Below are 22705 nucleotides of genomic sequence, written 5' to 3'. Positions count from 1 at the left end.
ATTTGCTGAAGAGGCCATTCCGTGCCCCTGCTGCCCCTCCCGTTCCGGGACACACAGGTCGCTGTTCCGTCAGCTCTGGCCCCTGCCAGGAGGCAGGACCCCCGGGGCTTTGTGGTCAGCCTCGACACGGGGCCTCTCCTCCTCCCCGGCCCCAGCCCCAGAGCCATCCCAGCGATAGGCGGGACATTTTCCTTCCACATATATCACGGCAACGTCCTAATTCCACAAAGAACTCTGCTGGGATTTCCATAGAATTATATTAAATCTACAGATTAATGTGGGGAAGAATTGACATTTTGGTGATATGGAATCGTCCCATCCATAGACATCTCCCCATTTATTTAGGCCTTCTTTTAGGACCTATGATGTTGCATAATTTTGTCCAGAAATTTTGTTACATTTTAGTATTTTACCATTTGGTTGATGGTAAAACAGTATTTTTCAATCTGTTACTGCTAGGAATATTAATGGCTTTTTGTGGGTTGCTCTTGTGGACTCGTATTAGTTCCAATAATTTATGAATTCTCCTGGATTTTCTAGCTATGAAGTTATTTTTCAATTAATATGCCTCATTTCCTTTTCTTCTGTTGTAATCACTAGTACTTCCAGTAACTTTGGGCAGTAGTGGGCATCTGTTTTATCTTGCCTTCAACGGGGATGGTTCTGAAGTGTTTCAATAACTAAAATTTTTGTTGTAAAGATTTTGTACAGTACACTTTATTTGGCTACAGAAATTTCCGTCTACTCCTCGTTGCTAAACATGACAAATGAATGTTGAGTAAAGTTGGATTATGTTTCCTGCGTGTCAGGCTGGTGACCCCCTTTGGCTCCTTGACGCAGCGAATTACAGCAACCGTTTCTGACACTGGACTGTCTGTGCCTTCCTGGGACAGACCCGCTTGATTAGAAGGTATTACTTTTATTTATATCGTACAGGTGGGTTTTATTTGATGCTGTATTATTTGATCATATATATTTATTTGGAACTTTTGCATTTATCTGCATAATTTTATTTTTTCTTGCATAATCTTTGTCAGGTTTGGGCACCAAGTTTAAACCTGCTTTGTATGTCTGTTGAGTTGGTTTCCCTCTTTTGATGCTCTTTGTATATCAAATAGCTGTGTAAGTATTTTCATGTGCTTATAAAACCACCTTGGTCTAGTATCTGTTTGGGGGTGAATTTTTTTTTTTTTTTTTTTTTTTGAGACAGAGTCTCACTCTGTTGCCCAGGCTAGAGTGCCGTGGCGTCAGCCTCGCTTACAGCAACCTCAGACTCCGGGGCTCAAGCGATCCTCCTGCCTCAGCCTCCCGAGTAGCTGGGATTATAGGCATGCGCCACCACCATGCCCGGCTAATTTTTTCTGTATATATTTTTAGTTGTCCATATAATTTCTTTCTATTTTTAGTAGAGATGGGGTCTCACTCTTGCTCAGGCTGGTCTTGAACTCCTGACCTCGAGCGATCCTCCCACCTCGGCCTCCCAGAGTGCTAGGATTACAGGCGTGAGCCACCACACCCAACCAATTTTGTTTTCTTTTTAACTGCAGTTCAATTTCTTTGTTATTCATCAGCCCAAGTATTTTATCCTTTTTGACCAATTCGACCAATTTGATTTTTTTAAAAAAGAATTTCTATTTTGTCTGTTTTCAAATGTATTCACAGAAAGTTATTCATGATGGTTCTGTCATTTGAAATTATATGTGTTGTGAACCTTCTCAGGCTTTCTATAAATCAGCCACCTTCATTAGATTTTTCAGGGAACCATTTTGATTTTGTTGATTTGTTTTGCCTTTGTTATTTTCTTCTCACAGTTGTACTAACTCCTTTTTATACTGTCTTTGAGTTAAACTGGTCTTGTGTTTTAGCTCCTGTGAGTGGTCAACTTGTCCATTTCGTCTCATAAACCGGACGTGGGCTGTGCTCGGCCCAGCTCGGAGCCCCAGACGCTTCCCTCCCAGCCCTGAGGCAGAAACATGCGTTTCAACTCCAAATCCCATCGTAACTGTCTCTGTCATTGTTCTGTACACATTTGGCGTGTTCCAGGAGATAACACGCATTTCTCCGTCAGCAGGGACAGACGGGGCCACTTCCGCGAGCACTGGCCCCTGCCCTGCCGTGGGCTCTGCTGTGCTGTGACGTCACTGTCCAGTGCCTGCCGGTCTTGACTGTCCTTTCCCACCGTCCACTGTCCTGGCCCCGTGTGCTATGTGACTGGCATTGCCACGCCAGCTTTCCTCTGGTCAGTGTCTGTTGTAATCTTTTTTCTTTCTTTCATTGTCAGCCTTTGTACAGTTCTACTCCGTGGGCTCCTTCAGCGGTTATGGTGACCCCCGACGTGATGCTCTCCCCGTAGGTCAGTCTGATGTGGCTGCGGCCACTAAGTGGGTGTCTGGACTCGCTTTGTCCGTCACTGTGCCTGTGTGGCACGCCTCCCCCCGCCACCCTTCCCTCTTCCGCTGGACCAACGACTCACCTTGACTCCCCGCTGGGGGTTGTCGGTTGTGTCATTACCCTGTTTCTTTTGTTGCCTCCGTGGAGACTTGTGGCTACTGTGCGTCATCACTGTCTGACAAAAGGAAGCACACGAGGCGCGCGGGGACCTGCCTCAGCCTGGGGCCACCAGCCGCCCTCCTCGCGCAAGCGCCACGGCGAGATTCTGTGCCCTTCACAGACGGAGGCGGACAGAGGACTGGCTCACATTTATTCAAACTTCATCCATACAGTAAAGAACTCTGACTGTTAAACTTCATTTACACCAGCAGTGAAAACAACAGTGACAGGGAGTGAAACGGGAGGTTAAAGTGCCGTCATGAGGAAGAGATCACATGAAGGAGTGACATCCTGCTGGGACGAAGGGCTGTGTCAGAACAACAATCGCATGAACTGCATCACGCTTCGGCTCCAAACACCTCACTCGCCGGGGGACCAGCCGCGGAGTCTCTGCACGTCCCTGTTTCACACCCACACTCAGGGGTCCGCCCAGCGCCGGCCTGCACGCCATGGGGCGGGCCAGCAAGCCATCTGGAAACCCGGTGGGAACGGGGCCGGGTCGGCCCCCACGACAGGAGCACACGTGAACACGCCTTTGCATCCAGACACATATGTACACATGCTCAGACACGCACACACACTCATCTGTCTGGCCAGACACAGGGAAGTGTTTCGAAAGAACAATTTGTTTCTGGAACACGACAAGGGGTCAGACAGAAGTGCTTTCTTTGCGTGTGCCGTGATTGGAGCACAGTGAATGCACCCCACTTGCATGTCTGTGCTGGGTGCGTGTGACACAGAGCGGGGTGGGGGCTGCCTGTGTGCGGGGTGGGGGCATTTGGGCCGGAGATGAGGTACTGCCCGGGGGCCTGAGCGCAGCGGCCGCGTCACCAGGCTGCGGTCGGCAGTGCCGGTCCAGATGATGCCCTGCAGAAATGGCATCTTTGTATTTTCTTTAAAAATGATAAAAAATATTCTAACTCAGTGAACCTCTTTAAAAAAATCAAATCCCCCCACTCTTCGTAGAAAAGAATTTACTACCTTAAATTATAGTTCGAATTTCTTTTGAAAATGAAATCTACACGGGTGAAGCATCTCCTCGGTTTCTACCTGCTCCGGGCGTGGACGCAGCACCGGGCGTTACCCGGGGCTGATCTCACTCACCTGTGACCAGGCGAGCCCAAGGGCGCCATCCAGTTCTGTGAGAGACCCCCAGGCCATTTAGCGGTATGAACCACGTGCTTCGATGTAAACCCCAAATAACAAAAAATAGTTTTATATCAAATACAGTATCAAATTGTCATTTCATGTAAACACAGTGATTCTTGGTAAAGATTTGAGGCCAAAGTACCATGAAAAATGGCCATGGATTAATCCCTATTTAAAAAAAATCCTAAAACTCGTAAAAGACAAAAGGGCCCCCTCTCCCCTCAGACTGTCGGTCAGGGGCTGGTCCAGGTCTCCTGCAGGCGGCGCCGGGTCCCCACGTTCCGCGGGAAGCTCGGGCCCAGGGACAAGGCTCCTCCCGGCAGCACGGCGGCTCGCGGCCGCTGTCCGCGCCAGGTTTTCCGAGGAAGCTTCCGTGGACGGGGGTCTTCCCGTGGACCCGGCCTCCGCCGCGGAGAAGGTCCGCCGGGGCCTGCGCGGCCAGGTGGCTCTCGTGCAGGGCAGCTGGGGCCCCCTTCCAGGGTATCGCAGAGCACCGTCCCCTCGCCAAGCTGCGCCAGCCCCAGCCAAAGAAAACGGGGTCCACGCTCCGGTCTCCTGCCCTGTGCCCGCGACGTCCGCCGGGCCTAGCCCTGGAGCTCGGCGAAGGGGGCCGGGCCGCCGTCGCTGCAGCTGGACGAGTGACTCAGCACAGCCGAGCCGGGGCTGGACTCTGCGGGCGCAGGCGGAGATCCGCGTTGGCCTCCGCGCCGGGCCTGTCCCCACGCGGCCCGGGCGCGGCGGGCGGAGCCGGCTTACCTGCGCTGCTCAGGCACTGGGCCGAGCCGGACTTGCCCAGGTGCGGGGACAGGCTGCAGGCCGGCGCCCAGCCCTCCTTGCCCGTGCCGGGGTCCCGCACGAACCTGCAAGGGGAGCGGTCAGCCGGCCGCCACGCGCCGCGCGGCCGGGGCGCGGGGACAGGCGGGGTCTTACCACAGGCCCTCGTGGCCCTCCCGGACCAGCTCCACCACGTCCCCGCTCCTCAGGGCCAGGGCGCCGGGGCCGCCCTCCACGTGGGCCACCACGACCGAGCGTCCGCCCGGGACCTGGGGGCCGAGGGACACGGGCGCGTCAGCACTCGCCTCGCAGCGCCAGCAGGCGGCGCCGGCCGCCGTCCCCGCGGCACAGGCAAGGACGTCCGGGGACCTCACGCCGCCCGGCACCGAGAGGGACACTACGCGCCGGGGAGCCCTGGCGAGGCTGCGCCCAACCCTGGGGAGGGCTCGGGTCTCCGGAGGGCGCCCCCGCGCGGCGCAGCCGGCCTCCCCCAGCGCCACCGCGCGTCTGCCGCCAGCTGTCCCCGCCCACGGGCCACCGGGCCCCGTCCCGCCACCCCCCGGCTCCTCTGAGGGAGGAGGCTCCCGCGTGTTCTGTTCCCGCTTCCTCCGCGGCGCCCAGCACCCGGCCCGGCACAGACGCGCTGCGGGGGGTTCTGTCGTGGGCGGCGGAGCCCGAGACCGGAAGCTGCCCTGGGAGTGTGGCGGGACCACCCGGCCGCGCGGGCTCCGCCGCCCCCCGGGAGCAAGAGCAGAGCCCTCGCCAGCCCCGTCCCGGCCTCCAGCCCCGGTCCGCGCCGCCTGCGCCCGCCCGACCTCATCCCGGACGTCTCCGTCGCCGCCACCGCGCAGGTGCGGGACCCGGCCCCGCACAGAGCGGCCGCGAACACTCGGCACAGTCCTGGTCTAGCAAGGTGCAAGTGGCGGCTCCTTGCCTCTGACAGAGACGGGACGTGGTCTAGAACGCAACCCCACGCTCAGGACAGCTCAGTTTCCCAAATGAGACCCAGCTGTGTGCACGGCTTTAGCGGCGCTCCGTGCGGCCCGGCGGGGCTGGAGGGCGGTGGGCTGCGGCCGTCTGGGAGGGAGGGTCCCCGCCTGTGCCCCGCGGAGCGGCCGGCGGGGCTGGAGCCGCAGGGAGCCCGGGACCGGAACTCAGTCCGGGGAACAGAGCGGCTCTGAAGCGGAGGTGCCAGGAGGGCCTGTGGCCCCAGGACCCGGCCGAGCTGCACCTTCTAGACGCCACCCCCGGGGACGCCGAGGCCGAGTTACCAGCTTCTCGGGAGGGGCCCCGACGTCCTCCTCCGCGTCGGACGAGTTGACGGGCTCCTCGGCGCTCGACCAGTCCGCGTCATCCGCAGGGGCCTCGGGCGAGTGGGAGCTCTTGCTCCAGCCTGAGGGGACAGGCCGGTCAGGGCCCCAGCGGAGCTGCGTGTCCCGCCCCCAGGGGGTGGCGAGTGTCCCGCGCCGCCCGCGAGCCCTGCCAGGCGGGACAGCGGGCCCAGGCCCTCCGCGGGGCGGTGCGCTTGTCGGCAGAGGGAGGCCTGGGTCCCCCTCCAGGAAAGGCGCCTTTAGTTGGCCTGTAACATTCGACATCTACCGGACCAGCGGGGACAGTTTCCAACAAAAACGCTTGACGCCCACTGAGAGGGTCCGAGGCCCTTGACCTAGGACAGCAGGAGGGCCGTGGTCCTCACTGCACCGTGGGCGAACCGAGGCACAGACGGCCCGAGTCGGCGTCTGTCGCAAGTGAGGGGCAAAGCTGCTCCCTGGACTCCAGGCCCACGTGTCCCTGCACGGGTTCCTTCTGCCAGGTGCCCCGAGGGGCAGCACTGACCCCCACGGAGGGGCGGGGAGAGGACAGGCGAGGCGCAGGGCGAACATGGCAAACGGCAGCCCCCGGCGTTGCGGGACACGGGGCCCAGAGCAGCACGCAGCACTTCCTGCCGGAGCAGGCGCTGGCGAGCGAGGGCTGGCGGCCCGGGTGCGCCCAGGAGGCCTGGCGGGGTGGGGGTCTCTGGGTGTGGTGGGCACGCTGGCTCTGCTCACAGTCCTTTCCACAGAGCTTTCCAAATTTTCGAAAATGCAGGAAGATTCAAAACACGAAACCCTCTCCCAACACCGGAGACCCTCGGGTGGGTGCCCGCAGGCTTCTCGGGACAGTGTGTCCAGGGGGCAGGAACAAGGCCCCACCCGCCTGTGCACCTGCCGGCTCCCCGGGGGAGGGACGCAAACAGGGGAAACAGACGGGGGCTCATGCTGAGGGGCCGTGACGGGGGCCCTGACGGAGCCTGTTGGGGGTGGCAGCCGACCCCAGCCTCTGAGCAGCGAGACCAGCCCACCCTACCCCAGCCGCCAGGTGACGGTGACAGCGCGGCCAGTGCGAGGGCAGCAGCAGGGGTCCAGGACAGGCCTGCCTAGCGGGGAGGCGCCTCGCAGGCCCTGTCCCCAGGGCAGCAGCTGCGGGGCACAGGCGCAACCTGCCCCGCCCGGGAGACCCACTGGGGTCTGGTCCTAGGTGGCCACGGCGCTCCGGCCGAGGGGAGGGGCAGCGGGACCTGGGGCGCGTCGCTCTACCTCGCACCCCAAAGGGAGTGGGGTCACTCTTTACTTGATGCCGCTTGGCTTTCTTGTCGGGGCTGGTGGGAGAGGCTGCGGGGGAGGAAGAGGCAGAGACAAGAGGAGACAGAGCGTGAGCACCGCGGGGGCGGGGCGGGGGCGCGGCTCATGCTGGGATGGGCGGGCGCGGTGGCCATGAGGTGAGGGGAGGCAGGAGAGGGCCCCAGATGGGCGTCGGCTCAGAGTGTCATTTTAGGGCTGTCTCTAGATGCCTTTTCTTGGCAAATTCGTGCCAGAATTTGCAGTTTGTTTCTTTCTTTCACGAGTGAAGCCACCTTACCAATACTCCACAAGTTGGAAACATCCCCAAATGTCTGGCCTGGGGCCTGGCCACCGAGCCACCTGCCTGCACCCCGGCTGGCTCCGGGGCTCCCCAGTGCCTCCTTCCCGCGTGTTTCACCCCGAGAGCCCTTGAAGGTGCCGGCCGTCGGCACTCTCAGTCCCGGGATCGCCCCGGCCACGGCAGATGCCGAGGGTCGGCACCCACAGGGGCCCGGCCGGAGAGGCGGGAGGAGGGCATGTTTCTGAGCCGGCCTCCATCTGCAAACGCGCCTTCCTTTCTGAAGAAAAGGCGCCCCCCAACGCAGAGCTTCGGGGGTCCGCGCGGCACACGCAGTGCCAGTGAGGTGAAGGTGGGGAAGGAGGCTGGGCTCCTCGAGACCCGGGGCAGGACGGTCACCGCGCCATGCTGGGCATACATGCCACCGTGGAGGGATGCTGGGGGCAGGTGGGTTCCTCAGAGCCTTTTACCTTTCTGACCTTTGACGCTAGCCAAGCCCTGCAGCGTAAAGCGCTTTCTGGAAAGCATGGAGCTTTCTGAGGCAGAGCTAGTGACCAGGTCGTCTAGGAGGGAAGAGAAAGATGGATGCAGGGGTCCCAGGACAGCAAGAGCTGGGGGGCCACGCCCTGGGTCGCACACGGGGTCCCGCCGGGCGCTTTCTGGGAGCCACAGCGCCCGTGAGTCGGGGCTCCCCTGTGAGCTGCGGGTCCTGGCAGGACGGATGCAGGGACCCAGCCCCTCGGTGCCGGCTGCGCTGCGGGAAGCTGCCATTTCTTGCACACTGGGGAATGCCCGGGGGCTGCTCGCGGCACGGACGGCACCCACCTCTGCCCTTCTCCGGGGACTTTGGCAGCGGCCCGGTGCCGACGTAGCCTTCCAGGCTCAGGGGGTCCGTTTTCCTCTCTTCCAGCTTCTTGGTGTTTCTTATGGTCCCTCTCAAGGGACTGATGACCACCAACACACAAAAAAAGGAAGGAAAGTATGTTCCTGGTTAGTTTGCCAAAATTCTCCAGGGCGTTCAGACGTCACCGGCCCCAGCCGGCAGCGTCCTCACTGCGCCAGAGGCTGCGGGTTCTAGCTCTGCCCAAACGGAACCAGGTGAGAACAAACCACCCTGCCAGCGTCAGGTAGGACGTCTGTGGGGCTTTTTTGGGAGGGGGGTGTTTCCCTTTTAAAACTGCTGCTCTGCGGATGATTTATTTAGGCTGCATCCTGTTCCAGGAACGATTAAAGGCAGCTTAGATAAGAAATGGGAAAAATAAAGTGAAAAAAGCAGGTAAATAAGATGACAAAGGAAAAACCAGGGAGGGAAAGACAGTGAAGCTGCTGCCGAGTCGCCGTGTGGAAGCTGCCGCGTGTGCCGGCCAGAGGCCTGAGCTCAGCTCCGCGGTGCCGACCGACCACAGGGCAATGCCAGGATCACGGCCCTGGAAGAGCCCACGGCAGGCGCCGCCCACAGTCCCCGAATGGAGGATGGTTGGGGGACCAGGACACAGGCCTGTGAAGCTGACCCTGGGGCAGACGTCGTTCCCAGACGCCTAGCACGCTAGTGGCCGTGGGCAAACTCCAGTGGCAGAGGCTGAGGGACCCCAGTACGCTTGAAGACCCCCGCTGAAGGCTCGCGAAGTGCCGTGCTCACCTGGTGCCGGGCGCGGCCGGCAGGGGCAGGCTCTGCGACTGCTCCAGCGCCCGGTGCTGGCTGGCCTCTGCGGGGGAAACAAAGAACCACCTCGCACACTTCGCCACGGGCACCGCGGGCCCCTCGCAGGCACCGAGCCACCTCGCGTCATTAGGAGTTCGGGCTGCTCTGGGCACGGGCTGAGCGAATGCGGCCGCGGGGCACCCTCACCTCTGCAAGCCTGCAGCTGGCCGGTCAGCACCTTCCGGATCTCGCCCACCCAGGCCGCTTTGACTTCGGGAGTTGGCGCCTGCTCCCCCCGAGAGAAACACCAGGAGGTGAGTGCCGGGGCCCTGACAAAACACGCTTTGGGTTCTCCGCTCGCAGGGAGCAGCGGGGGACGGCTGTGTGAGTGGCCTGCCCTGGGCGGCAGGACTCTTGGCCCCACAGCACGGGGCGGACGGGAAAAGGGCCGTGTGGCCGTGGCTGGTGCCCGGCCCTGCACTGCCAGCCCGTGACAGGCCGCAGGCTAGGACAGCCGCAAAGCCACCCACACCTGGGTCACTGGCAAAGCTGTGGCAGAACCTGCCCTGTCTGGGGAGTGGCTTCGACTCGACATTGTCTTAGGTGACAAGGACAACAGTGACTCTGAGCCCAGGAGCAGACACTAGACTGCCAAGGGGAGGGTCTGCACCAGGAGCTCGAGCTATGGCGGGCGCCGCTCCCCTGTCTCGACGCAGGGGCCGGGTCCCATGTGTTGGACACACGCCAGCCCTCCTGTGCCACCCAGGGACGCGGGAGGGGGAGCCCCTCTCCTGCGGTCCCTCTGCCCCCGAACGTGACCCTCCCCGTGTGCGGTGTGCTGGGGCCAGCTCCCACTGGAGACCCCCTCGGGCAGCGCCCCAGTGAACAGCGGCTGCTCTTGGCCTCTGGGTGACGAAAGCGCATGGAAGATTCTAGACACCAGCTGCTGTCAGGGGCCCGAGGCGAAGGCAAGGCCCACCTGGATGATGTAGACCTCCTCTCTCGAGTTGTACCAGATCTCGAACTTCTTAGCGTCCCCCTTCACGTTCTCCGTGATGCCAACAGCTGTCATCTGCGGGCAGGCGGGAGCGAGGTGAACACGCCCAGAGACACTTCTGGGTGGGGCGAGGGGCCCCCACCCCTGCCCAGGTGACCGCGGAGCATCCGCGCCGGCCCCAGACACAGGCTCTGCGGGAGGGAAGGCACCTCAGGTCCCCCGGGCGCGTAGCCACACTCACGTTCAGGGACTGCTTGTAGCTGTAGGACGGGGCTTTCTCGTAGCCCTCGCCGCTCTCCTCGCGCCTCTTGCAGAAGAGCACGGCCTTCTCGTGCAGGAACAGGTGCCGCTGCATTGGCTTGAACCTGGCCAGCTCCTTCACCTTGGTGTGGCCCCTCTTGTGGTCGGTCCAGACGCTGAAGGAGCCCTGCATGAGCAGCCGGCCCAGGTCGCCCAGGTTCCCCTGCGTGGAGCAGAGGCGCCGTCAGCACCAGGTGGGGAGGAGGCTGGGCCGGAAAAGGCAAGCCCCCGGGGACAGGGCAGGGCGAGGGGCCGGGGGATCTGGGGCAGCCACCCTGTTGTGGTACCGGACACCGTGTGCGGACACGAGACCCGCGAGCGCACAGTGCCGGGCGTGTGCCATCACGGGAACTGCGTGTGGCCAGGGACCGCGCAGCGACTTTGGCTGTCGGCTGTAACAGGGGTGTCGCGCCGGCGCCAGGCGCCCATGGGGAGCCCTGTGGCAGGGACGCGGGCAGACGGTCACGCAGCCGCGCCATGAGCCTAAGGCTGCTGGAAAACCAAGTCTGCTGACGTGAAAACCGAGGCAGGTGCTGAACGGACATGCGGAGAGTCCGCCGGGCACAGACAGGGGTCTGCCCTTCGCGGCCACCTATGAGTCGCCAGCCCAAAAGCTGCGCCGCGGGAAACCGACGGCCACACCTGCAGCCTGGGCCCCTGCGCCGGGACATGAGGTCTGAGCCCTCCCTCTGCAGATGCCGTGACCCCAGGGCGCCCGTCCGCTCTGCGCCAGCCGCGAGCCCGTGTGTGCGACTCAGGAGCCCACTCCCTCGGGCCGCACCGGACCTCTGGACGCAGACCCGGCTTCCGCCAGGTTCCAGGCTGCGCAGGCGCCCACAGCCTGCAGCACTGATGGCCCGCGGAGCTGCCGCGGGGCAGGGAGGGGGCTTACGTCGTAGCCAGTGATGGCAATGAGGTGCATGGAGTCGTTGACGGCCTTGAGGATGCCCAGGATGGAGCTCAGCGCCTCCTGCAGCCCCTCGGCCCCCTCGCAGCTGCGGCTGTACTTCAGCATCTCCTGCGGGCGGGGGGCCGTCAGCGCCCACAAAGCCCCCCACACCCTCCAGAGCCACCGGCTCTCCCAGAAACGTGGACCCTCCCGGAGCTGAGGAGTTCCTGGCGTGGTGGTCACAGGCACAGAGGAGGGGGCCCCACTCGGCCTCCCAGTCTGCAGGAAGCTGCGGCCTGGCCGCCCCCAGCACAGGCTCCCACTGCACCCCGCCCACCTCAGGGGGAGCCCCCCGTCTACCTCGACCCCGTCAAAGACACGGAGGTGGAGGGGCCGCGAACGGTGAACCCACAGCAGGAATCTCCCAGGTCAGGCCCCCCCCAGCCCCGACATGAGCAGGATACACCGGCACTGCCCCCTCCTGCAGGGGACAACCGAGGTGACATCGCAGAATCCCAGCCACGGGAAGGGAAACGCACTTGGGGGGACAGGGTGTTTGTCCCCTGAGCAGCGGTGGGCACACAGTGGCCTCACAGCGTTGGACGAGCCAGCGCAACACAGGGGGCAGAGAACGGCTCAGAGAAGGGTCCCTTGGCCTGGCGGGGCCGGGCGTGCTGGGAAGGAGGCCTGGGCCTGGCCTGGGAAGCAGCCCCAGGGCAGCGAGACACCTGTCGGCAGGTGAGGGCAGCAGGTGGCCCGGGGAGGCTGGGCGGGCCGGGCTGCCCCTCAGAGCCCACCTTGAGCAGCAGCTGGTACTTGGTGATCCTCTGGACGGGCTTCAGCAGGTACGAGTCCAGGCTCAGCTTGTGGTCCAGCTTCCTCTGGCATTCCTGCAGCCAACAAAAGCCCCTGGTGCACAGAGCCCACCGCCTTTGTCTGCGAGCAGCTGGCGGAGGGGGTGCAGGGACCTACCTGGAAAAACGGGCAGTCGGAACACTGCCGCCACAGGCTCTCGGACCGCGGCTTGTTCTGGCAGTACTTCTCGTAGATCTGGAAGTCCTCCATCTGCACCAGAGGGCACACACGCCTTACAGCCCGTCCTCCGGCTTAGGACGGCTCCTGCCAGGCCCGGCCCACTCCCCGGGGACCTGCCATGTGTGAGTGTGGACACTTCCCCGGGCACAGGCGTTGGCCGCGGCCACTCCTGAAAGGTGGCGCGTACTGCTTAGGTATCTCACTCACCTTCCAGAGTTTTCTCTGGCAGTTTTGCAAATTACACAAATTATATAGCAAAAGCTAGGCCTGCGCCCCGTGTGAAATGCAGTTGCTCCTGGCTGCCTCTCGGGGCACCCTGGTTCCAGGGGACAGAGGGAAGGGTCTAGGGCATGGAAGGTTCTACGGCATGGAAGGTTCTAGGGCATGGAAGGTCCCAGGGCACAGAGGGGTCTCAGGGCAGGGACAGTCCCTGCGGGAGCCGCAGACACCTCTCATCCTGGCTCCTGCTGGGAGAGGCAGGTGCCCTCCACAGGCTGCGCCCAGGATGACCCACCTCCCCTCCCCCCAGAGCCCTCTCTGGCTGGATGTGACGTCCCAGAGCTGCCCCTGGGCGATGCTCCCTCGTCCACCCTGAGCTGGAGCAGGGCCCGGGCTGTGAGGGCCTGTGGCAGAGCCTGTAGACGGGTGGCCCCCGCCTTGCAGCCAGGCTGGGGACACACCTGCCAGCGTCCGAGCCCTGGACACCCAGGCCCAGCAGGGACACGCGGCCGAGCACGGGGGCCCAGAGCACCCCCAGATGCCGCGCCCTCGTGTATGGGCAGCCAGGTAACAGCTCCCACTAGAAGGTCACTTCCCCAGGAGGCGTTTGGCCTGCTACTTTCTCGTCACTAAAAAGTTGGCTCCACATGCTGATTTTGCCATGGCAACAGGCTGCAGGACCCACACAGACTCCCACTTCTCAGGAAAGACCCCCTGAGCCTCGTGGACGGCAGCGGGACCACCCCATCTGCACCACACAGGTTGCCCCGCCCAGGGTGGTCTGATGCGGCGGGACCCAGGAATCTGCATCTCTGATCCATCCCAGGATTTGCCGAGACTGCCTACCGGGCCACGCGACAGTCTCGACCCCCGGGAGGGCTCAGGCAGCACCAGCAGCCGGGCTGCACAGGGCACGACCACCGCCCCTTCCTCCTCCCTCTGCCTCTCGGTACCAGCCTGTGGTCAGAGAGGTCGAGGGACTCGTCCCGGCTCACCCAGCGAGTGCGGCCACCCGGCCCCCCAAGCCCGAAACCAAAGCAAGCAGCCCATGAAAAAAAATCCAGCTTCATCTAAGGCTGCATTTAAACTTAGACACATTTAGGTGTATCTATGTATGTTATCTTAAAAATAAAAAAAAAATAAATAAAACTTAGACACTATACAATTTCAGCATTCATTAAAGCTTAAGTTTTTCTCTGTTTTGAACCAGTTATTGGACTTTAAAAAAAATTCTATTCTTTCAGCCCTCCCCCAAAATAAGACATCATGTCAGCCAAATCGAAAACATGTGCTCTCTGTCGTTCCAGTTGGTTAGAAGCGGAGCTTGCAGCAGGATTTAAAGTCGTTGTTATTCAGTCATTTTACTCGGCCAGTTGTAGGAAATACCTGGCAGATACATACCCGCTCCAGAAAGCACCTTCCCACCAGCTCCGGGCAGTCTGCGTAGGTCTCCAGCTCCCGCAGGAATATTCTAGAAAGGGAGGTTCTCGAGTCAGGCGAAAAACAACCTGAGTCCGGCGACGCCAGCGACAGTTAACAGAGATTGTTTTCCAGCAGATTTCCATACTTTACTCCGGACAACAGGGCCCCCCCACAGCAGCCCTCCCGGCCAGGCTCTCGGGGGATGGCAGACGCAGCCCGGGGCCGGGCCCCTGCCGTTGCTGGTGTTGGCGTGCACAGAAGGGGCAGAGAGCTGCTCTGACGTCAGCACAGACAGGCCGAAGGCCGCGGCCAAGACGGAGATGGACATTTCTGCTGGCTGTGGCGAGGGTCCCTGCAGACATGACTCAGAGCCTTCGCGGGTCAGGGACCCTCCATCTGCAGCACTGTCCCAAGCTCTGGGGCTGTTTCCCCTCCAAGTCTCCGATTTGCTTCTGTGCCCTGGGGGACATCCTGGCGGGAGGGGAAGCTGCCTTGGGCAATTCGGGGCTCTACCACGACAGCCTGGCTGTGACCCTGAGGCCCAAGGCCCGAGGCCTCGAGGATGCTAAGGAATCTTTTTGATTCCCGAGGTTCAAAGCCAGGCATGGTGGCTCACACCTGTGATCCCAGCACTCTGGGCGGCTGAGGCAGGAGGATCGCTCCAGGTCAGGAGTTCAAGGCCAGCCTGAGCATGAGCAGACCCTGTCTCTACTAAAAATAGAAAACTTAGCCGGGCATGGTGGCGCATGCCTACGGTCCCAGCTACTCGAGAGGCTGAGGCAGGAGGATCCCTTAAGCCCAGGAGCGTGAGGTTGCTGTGAGCTGGGCTGACACCACAGCACTCTAGCCCAGGTGACAGAGAGAACTCTCTCCCCAAAAAGAAAAAAGTTCTGCCCAACCTCTGTGGGAGCGGGGGGCTCCCGGGCAGGTCAGCTGTTGCTTGTGCCTCCTTTGTAAGTGGTGGGTGGGACGAGCTGATGACAGGGGTCCCCATGGTCCCGACTCCTGAGGACGGCTCTGCAGAGCGGGGTCCACCGCGTGGCCTCTCTCCAGGGCACACGGCAGACGCCTCCGCCTGCCGGTGGTACTGGCACTGGGTGCCCACGCGATCCTGTCCCCACAGGCTCCGGCAAATCATTAAGAAACCAGGAAGCGCGACCAGGGGTGGAGGAGAGGCGGCCCCGGGTGACGGTGCCGCAAGTGAGGCTGAGTTTGCCTCCTTCTCCAGAACCGCGTGGGAACAAAACCGACTTGCTAAGCGGTGTGGCCTCCATGACCCCCCAAGTGCCACACGCACAGCGTGGGGACCCGTTGCTTGTCCGCAGCACCAGGAGGGCGGGCAGGGCAGCAGCTCGCGGATGACTCAGCCCCCGGCCCCGTCAGGGAGGCCAGGGCCACACGGCACTCAGAGGACACACCTGGGCACCGGCTCGCGCCCGTGGCCCTGAGAGCTCACCCCTGGGGGGCGCAGCGCCGGGCGTGGCAGAGGCCGGGCCCACCTGTTGTGAAAGTGATAGATTTCTTCCATGTTTCCGAACAGCACGTCCTTCTTGCTGTGGAGGTCGGGCAAGACGAGGTGTGCCATCAGGGGGCTGTCCATCTGGGCCGCGTAGCCCTGCGGGGAGGGACAGGTGGCAGGAAAGCCCGGGCCACAGCCCAACGCGAGGCCAGGCCGGGTCACGGCAGCTCCCCCGACCACCTCACAGCCACGGCCATGGGCATCCGGCGGGGCTGGGTGACCCTGTCTCAGTGTGGACACGTGAATCCGCTCAGAGTCATTCATGGGTCATTTCCAAGAGGATTATCTGTCAGAGCAACCCAGGAACCAAACATGACTGCGCTGCAAACAGCACCCACTTCTGGGTGGGGTGGGAGTCCGTCCTTCTTCCTTTTAACCTTTTACTTTCACGGGAAACTGACACAGGGGCACAACTCTAAACCGTCTACACTGCCGTGAGCACCACCTGCGGGTACCTCGGTGACTCAGACAGGTGTCTACGCTGCCGTGACCACCAGCTTCCGGTACCCGGGTGACTCAGACAGGTGTCTACGCTGCCGTGAGCGCCACCTGCGGGTACCCGGGTGACTCAGACAGGTGTCTACGCTGCCGTGAGCACCACCTACGGGTACCCGGGTGACTCAGACAGGCGTCTACGCTGCCGTGAGCGCCACCTGCGGGTACCCGGGTGACTCAGACACCTGTCTACACTGCTGTGAGCGCCACCCATGCTGGGAATGTTCCGGCACAGTGTTGGTGGCGTAAACAGCACTCTGAGCGCAGGTTCCCAGGGGCACGGCGTGGGCGTGGGGGCCTCACCTCCAGGACGCACAGCAGCTCCTCCACGTAGACACGCTCCGTGTCCAGGAGCTCGTTCATCACGTGCCTGGCGGGGCAGAGGCAGGTTAGGGCCGGGGCGGGGTTGGGGCAGGAGCGTGGGGTCTCGCTTGTGGACAAGGAAACCGCGGCAGCTAGAGGCGGTGACATGCCAGACCCGAGGGGACCGGAGGTGGGGCCTGGCCCACAGGCTGGATGCTCCTCACACCCTGGGGACCGTGGCTGGACCCCCCCAGCCTGGCATTCGAGGCCTTGCAGAGTGGATTCCCCGACCCACCTCCCAGGCTTTTGGGTCTCCCATGTGCAAAATGAGCTCAAGTCTCCACACCTATCGGCAGTCATGCCCTTGGATCCAGGCCCGGGTTCTTCACGGGCCACCAGAGAACCCTGGCCCCGACCCAGCCGCCCACCTGTGGGCTCCTGGAGCTTGGGGCTGGCTCTGGCCTCACTGCAGCCAGCTGCCACCCACCACCTCCTGCACGCAGCCCCGGGGCTGTGGATCCCAGAAGCGGGTCCCAGTCGGCTGTGCGGGTCTCCCTGTTTTACACGGGGGACCACCGACCTCCTGGACCACGGACCCTGGAACCAGCAGGCTGTTCCTGGGCTGAGACTATCGAGAAGTTCAATTCTGAAGCTGCCGGTGGCACCGAGAGCCCCTCTGTGTGCCGCTCGGGGTGTCTGCGCCCCTAGCCTGGACGTGGTGGCCCCATATCACAGCACCTCGGGACCCAGTGTCACAGCACCTCGGGACCCAGTGTCACAGCACCTCGGGACCCCGCACCACCACGAGCTGCCCCGCCGCCTCGCGCTCCTTCCTGTCTGGAAGCTTCTGGACGGCCCCTGCCCGCCAGTTCCACCGGCTTCCACCAGAGGCAGAAGTGACAGGACTGTCTCCACCCCAAGCCTAGTTTACTCTAATCCCAGACTCCGCTCTCTGGTGGCCCCAGAGACACGGCTGTGCAGGAGAACAGCAGAACAGCCTGCGTGCACCCTGGGGCGTGGCCTGCTCCTCGTGCTCAATTTTGGAGTTGACGGTGCTCAGAGGGAGGCCCGGCTCCAGGCATCCCCCGGAGGCGACCAGGGCAAATGTCAAGAAGAGAAGGGCAGTGGGGCGCAGCAGCGGCTCTCTCCTGTCCCCAGAGGGGCTGCGGTTCCAGCTCTGGGAACCAACGCCTCCCGTGCACTTGGCGGGTGTTCTGGCTGCTTCTCAGCTCAAGACCCTGCGCACCTGCCCCGGCCCTGGAGAGAGTCGTTCCTCCACACGGTGGCAGAGACCAAGCAGGGGGCCGCCTCTCTGTGCGCACGGTGCTCCCCACGCCGGGGGCCTCGCAAGCCCAGGGGAAGGGGGCTCGGAAAGACACTGCCCACCACGGCAGCCACTGGCCACGAGCGGCCACGTAAACAACACAAAGCTTCCAGCTGCCACGTGGCACACACGTTTCCCTTGCGGCCAGTGCCTGGGGCCGTGGACGGAGCTCCCTGCAGTGCCGTGTCGGGCAGAGACGCCCGCTGGGGCCAAGGGCTGGCTCTGGGGACTCCACCGCATCACCACCCTCCCTTCATGCAAAGTCAAACCAGCCGTGTGCGGGGGGCACACGTGTGCTAGGTGTGTGGGCACCAGAGAGATGAAGTGAGCCATGCACAGGACCTCGAGGTGCTGTGTGGCATCCGCTGCCCGAGCCTGAAACCCCACGTGGTGGCTCAGGTGACCTGGCCCAAGGGCCCCCCGTCTGCTGCCCGCAGCCCTGGGGAGCAGGAAGGGGATGCTGCCGTCCAGGTGTGCGGGGTGTGGACGCCGAGGGGTGGCGCGTCGGGGGGACAGCAGAGGTGCCGGGGCGGGACGTGAGGAGCCCAGCGGCTGCAGGTGGGTTGTGCCGGGACCAGCGCCAGGCCGCGTCCCACCTCCGCCGCTCTCGGGAGGCTGGAGCGTGTGGACGCCCCCGGAGGGCGTGGGGCCGTGGCAGCAGCCCAGGTGTGCGGCAGCCCCTCGCGGGGCGGAGGCTCCAGGCCTCGCGCTCTGCCCCCCCCCAAGGGCGTCGCACGTGGGGCCTGGACAGGGAGGACCAGCGTCCAGAACCACCGAAGTGCCCACCTGAGCACGGGCAGGGCGGGGATTTTCCAGGGAAAACTTAAATTTCTTTTCTTTTCAGACAAGGCAATGCCAAACGGACGTGTGTGCCCTGTGTGCACACCCCACGCACACGCACACGCACCACCTCACAGACCTCGATGCCAGCTACGTGCCACTTGGCATCGTCTGCGCCTGCCGTGGCCGGAGCCCACCCACCTGCGCAGCACGGCCAGGCTCTCCTCCTCGTCCCCCGCGGAGCTGCTGCGGCCCTGCCTCCCGCTCATCTCGCTCTGCGGAGGAGGACAGCGTCGGTGTGGGAGGGGACGCGGCCCCCAGGTGCCCCCACGCAGGCCTGGGGCCCCGGGGCAGGAGGGGAAGGTGGAGGAAGCGCCTCCCAGGGAAGCAGGGCTGGGGCCACCGAGGAGGAGTCCCCTCCCCAGGACGCCGTGGGCACGAGGACAGGGCACCCGGCGCAGGGCCCTCACCTTGGCCCTCCGGTAAGGCCCCCTGCGGAGCACGCTGCCCTCGGAGCTGGAGTTCTCTGAGCCTCGCCGGACGCCTGTTTGGAAAGAAGCGGACACGGCGGTGTCATCCCAGGGCCCGGTGGCCTTGGGGGGAAGCGCAGCCTGAGCACGATATTGTCACCCGAGTCGGGAACAGCACAGGGCCCAGAGGACAGGGGGAGTCCGGTGCACGCGAGCAGGACAGGAAAGGGGCTTCCGAGGTTCGGGGGTCTGTGCGGGGGCAGCGAGGGCTTCCTGGGAGCGGGGGGCTACGGGAAGAAGCCCCTGGTGAGGACACCGGTGGCCTCTGGCCTGGGCGGTCCCCAAACACACAGCAAACGTCTCCCGGTCTCCGGGACCAAATAAGGGGGGGCAGGCGCCAGCTCCCGCAGGCTCTTGGGAATCTCCGACTGACACTCGCCAAGGGCACCGGCCAGGACGGGGGCAGGGAGGTGACAGGGAAGCGTCTCCCAGAAGGAGCACCGGGCTTGGCCACGGAGGACGGGTGTGGTGTGTGGCCAGGCGGGCTGTGCGGGGGTCTGGACAGGGGCCTGGGGTAGTGTGCGGGACCCTCTGGGCTCTGAGAACGGGCGGGTGGCGCAGCCCAGTGGGGAGGTGACAGGGGCTCCACAGCCATCAGCAGTCCCAGTTCCGTGGGCCCCGCACACGCGGCCGAAAGGACCAGCTTAGCCCGCCTGGCACGAGAGCAGCCAGAGCCGGCACGTGAGAGAGTGTATGTGGCCGCGTCCCGTCACACCCCGTCACGAAGACGCTCGTTCTGGGAGGCGGAGCCTGGAGAATCCGTGTGGCCTCCTCCGTGTGCCGCGTCCCTAGAGCCCCCCACCCCCCACGCAGAGGCAGCAGGAGCCCACGCACCTGGGGAGGGGCAGGGCGACTTCGCCAGCGCCTCCGGCCGGGGGGCCACAGGCTGCACGGGCCGCGTCTGCTTGGCCGCCAGCTTCTTGAGGCTGGCCTGCCGGCGGCGGAACATCTCCTCCGTGCCGGCCTGCTTCTGGAAGACCTTCCGCACGTGCTCCTGGAACGCGGGGACGGGCTCAGTGAGACGCGTGTCACCATCGGTGTGACAACATCACTTAGGACGCAGCCGCCACACGTGGGATGCGCCTCCCGGTTCTAAATGTTCACCGCGTGGCGTGCCTCCGTCCCGTGGACGCTGCCCAGAGGACGCCCAGCTCCGGGCGGGGCCCGGCCACCTTCCCCGGTACCCGAAGGGCCCCCTCAGCCGCAGGAGGAGGAGCGGACGTCTCCTGGTCGCCCCCGAGGGCGGGACTGGGGCGTCTGGCCTGGCCGGGGTCCCAGGGGGCACCACCTCCCGCAGCACCTGCCCACGGCACGCACTCGGCCGGGGGGCAGGATGGCCACCTCACGAGGCCGGCAGGGAATCGCTCCTGTCTGTCCTCCCAGTCCCGCCCCATCCAGTGCCGCCGTCTGCTGGCAGCTCGCTGCACCGTCTCCCGGACCCCGCGCACGGTGACGCCCGCCGTCCAGGGCAGTGGAGGGGCAAAGCCCGCGGCAGCCTTACCATGAGGTCTGGGTTGAGGATGGACTCGTAGTCCTTGTAAACCTGGGTGGGCTCCTGGATCTTGTTTTCTGCTCCGGTCTCCAAAAACTTCTCGATCTCCTGGAGGGCGGCCTCCGCCCCGTCCTGGGACTGGCACTTGTCCACGGGCTGCGAGGCCAGCAGGTAGATGCCCTCGTCGCACCACCTCATGGACTGGGGACACAGCGGCGAGAGAGGCCACCGTCAGGAGCTGGACCGGCTTGTGGGGCCCCGTTCGCCGCCCAACACAGCGTCCGCCGACCCGTGTTTCGGGGAACACCGAAAACGCTGGCCACGCTTCTGCCGCCAAGTCGAGAGGACCCGCAGGCACCGAGCCCCCGCGAGGCCAAGCGCTGGGTGCACGAGCGTCACGGAGGAGAGACAGGCGCAGCGCAGGGGCTAGCTGGGGCCTGGGTCTCTGGGCCTTCTAAGGGAGTCCCTGCTGTGGCTAGTGACTTCCAGGGGAGAGACGACTCGCCCGGGACGCGACCGTCCGGGCCACCCCGAGGAGGAACAGAGGGAGTGCGGGCCATGCGCCCGCTGACGGGCCCGGTGCCCGTGGGTGGAGTGGGCGCCCCCGCCTACCGTCTCCAGGAGACCGTGCAGCTCCAGGGACTTGCCGAGCAGCCCCCGCCGCCTCCCGACCTCGGCGGCGAACGCGGCACACAGGTGCTGCAGCTCCTCGCACTTGGGGAGGATGGAGTCCACGGCGTAGTGCTGGCCCTCGATGAGCCGCTCGCCATCCAGACACAGGGCCCGGGCCCTGTCCACCGCCGCCTGCGGGACAGTCACCGGGAGACCAGCTCCGGTCACTTCCGTGAGGGGCAAGCGGGGCCCCCGTCACAACGGGGGGTGTCCCAGAGGCGCGGGACGCTTGTCATTTCCCCGTGTTTACGGTCACTGAAACGCCACCCGCTCCCCTCAGCTGTTCCAGGGCCAACGCTTCTGGGGCCCACAATGGCGCCCGAGAGGCACCACTGGTCTGCGGGAACTGACCCAGAGGTCGCAGGGCAGGGCCGGGGCCTCAGCGGGGCACGTGCAGGACGAGGGGCAGGCGGGGGGTCCCTGCCCCGGCCCCGACGGCACCCAGCTGAGGGGCTTCTCTCCCACGGGGGGACGCCCGGTCCCTGTGCCGTCCCGACAGCCCCTGTGACACCGTGGACTCTCCCGCCAGCCGCCCGCGGCCCGCCTTACGCCGGATTTCTCCTCGAAGCTGGTGAGGTCACGCAGCAGGTGCTCCGCGTGCGCCAGGCTGTTGCCCACGTCGCTGAAGGTCACGATCCTCTGGGACGCCACGTCCAAGCTGGCTTTGACCTGCAACAGAGGAGGGGCTGCCTCAGGGGCGTGTGCGCCCTGCCTGGACAGACGCCGGTGGGAGCCGGGGCCGGGAGGGGGCGCGTGGCCTGGGGGGCTCTGCCCAGGCTTCATCCCGCCTGGCATGAAGGCCTGACGCCCAGCACGGCTGGCGCACAGGTGCCGGGACGGCCCCGCCCGCCGGGCTCCGGCACTCACCTCCCGGAAGCCCTGCTCGAAATGCCGCAGCTGCAGGCACTGCTCGAGCTTCTGCTGGTGCTTCGCCCAGAACTCGTCGAAGGCGGCCTCCGTCTCTCTCAGCTGGGCCAGGAGCCTGGGAGAGGAGGACACGGCCGTGGCCCGCGTGTGTCGTGGGGGGGCCAGCCCCCTGGGCGCCCGGTGGGCGGAGCAACACGCGGGACTCGGCAGCACCCACAGGTGGAGCGGGAGAGGCCGGGGTGCGTCCTGTCCCCGAGCACTTCCCCTCGTGTCACCCTCCCAGCGAAGACAGCCGAGCTTTTATTTTATTTTATTGAGACACAGTCTCACTTTGTTGCCCAGGCTAGAGTGAGTGCCTTGGCGTCAGCCTAGCTCACAGCAACCTCCAACTCTTGGGCTCAAGCGATCCTCCTGCCTCAGCCTCCCGAGTAGCTGGGACTACAGGCATGCGCCACCATGCCCAGCTAAGTGTGTGTGTGTGTGTGTGTGTTTTGTTGTTTTTTTGCTGTCCACCTAACCTAATTTCTTTCTATTTTTTTAGTACAGACGGGTCTCGCTCAGGCTGGTCTCGAACTCCTGAGTGCTAGGATTAGAGGTGTGAGCCACCGCGCCCAGCCAGGTTTGCTAGTTTTAAAAGGCCAAGGAGTTAGGTTTGGCTCATTTCGTGCACTTTAGCTCAGGGGTGGGGGGGCACTGGGCCATTTGCCTCTGGCCGGTGCTTCTGCTCACCAGGCGTGGTGCCAGCCCTGCCCACGTCCCCACTCGGTCCCCAGCCTCCCGGCCAGGTGTGTGCTCAGATTGGCTCCATTTCACAGATGAGGAAACTGAGTCTCGGGGAAGCTGATGAG

The 22705-nt window shown here is 63.7% G+C and overlaps 1 protein-coding gene across 3 annotated transcripts in view; it reads right to left on the bottom strand.

Annotated features, from left to right (window-relative positions):
• Positions 1-3875: 3875 nt before the first annotated feature.
• Positions 3876-22705, bottom strand: part of MCF2L (MCF.2 cell line derived transforming sequence like) — a 73073-nt gene continuing 54243 nt past the window's right edge. For 2 of the 3 annotated variants that reach the window (XM_045566667.1, XM_045566668.1), the window contains exons 9-30: positions 21858-21972; positions 21540-21659; positions 20931-21122; positions 20328-20519; positions 19661-19820; positions 18767-18840; positions 18498-18571; positions 16193-16259; positions 15375-15490; positions 13855-13924; positions 12172-12264; positions 11997-12089; positions 11203-11328; positions 10252-10473; positions 9993-10085; positions 9221-9299; positions 9011-9077; positions 8197-8315; positions 5745-5866; positions 4630-4742; positions 4456-4559; positions 3876-4369 (exon numbers count right to left, since the gene is read on the bottom strand). In XM_045566667.1, the coding sequence (XP_045422623.1) occupies positions 4284-4369; positions 4456-4559; positions 4630-4742; positions 5745-5866; positions 8197-8315; positions 9011-9077; positions 9221-9299; positions 9993-10085; positions 10252-10473; positions 11203-11328; positions 11997-12089; positions 12172-12264; positions 13855-13924; positions 15375-15490; positions 16193-16259; positions 18498-18571; positions 18767-18840; positions 19661-19820; positions 20328-20519; positions 20931-21122; positions 21540-21659; positions 21858-21972 (2497 nt within the window). In that variant the 3' untranslated portion in view covers positions 3876-4283. Of the gene's footprint in view, positions 4370-4455; positions 4560-4629; positions 4743-5744; positions 5867-7049; positions 7125-8196; positions 8316-9010; positions 9078-9220; positions 9300-9992; positions 10086-10251; positions 10474-11202; positions 11329-11996; positions 12090-12171; positions 12265-13854; positions 13925-15374; positions 15491-16192; positions 16260-18497; positions 18572-18766; positions 18841-19660; positions 19821-20327; positions 20520-20930; positions 21123-21539; positions 21660-21857; positions 21973-22705 lie in introns of all 3 variants that reach the window. The other variant, XM_045566666.1, reaches the window with a different exon arrangement.

This window comes from Lemur catta, chromosome 13 (genome assembly GCF_020740605.2).
Source record: "Lemur catta isolate mLemCat1 chromosome 13, mLemCat1.pri, whole genome shotgun sequence".
In the NCBI taxonomy this organism is placed as follows: domain Eukaryota; kingdom Metazoa; phylum Chordata; class Mammalia; order Primates; family Lemuridae; genus Lemur; species Lemur catta.
Note: the sequence above shows the minus strand (reverse complement) of the source record. Positions and strands in the feature narration are given on the sequence as shown.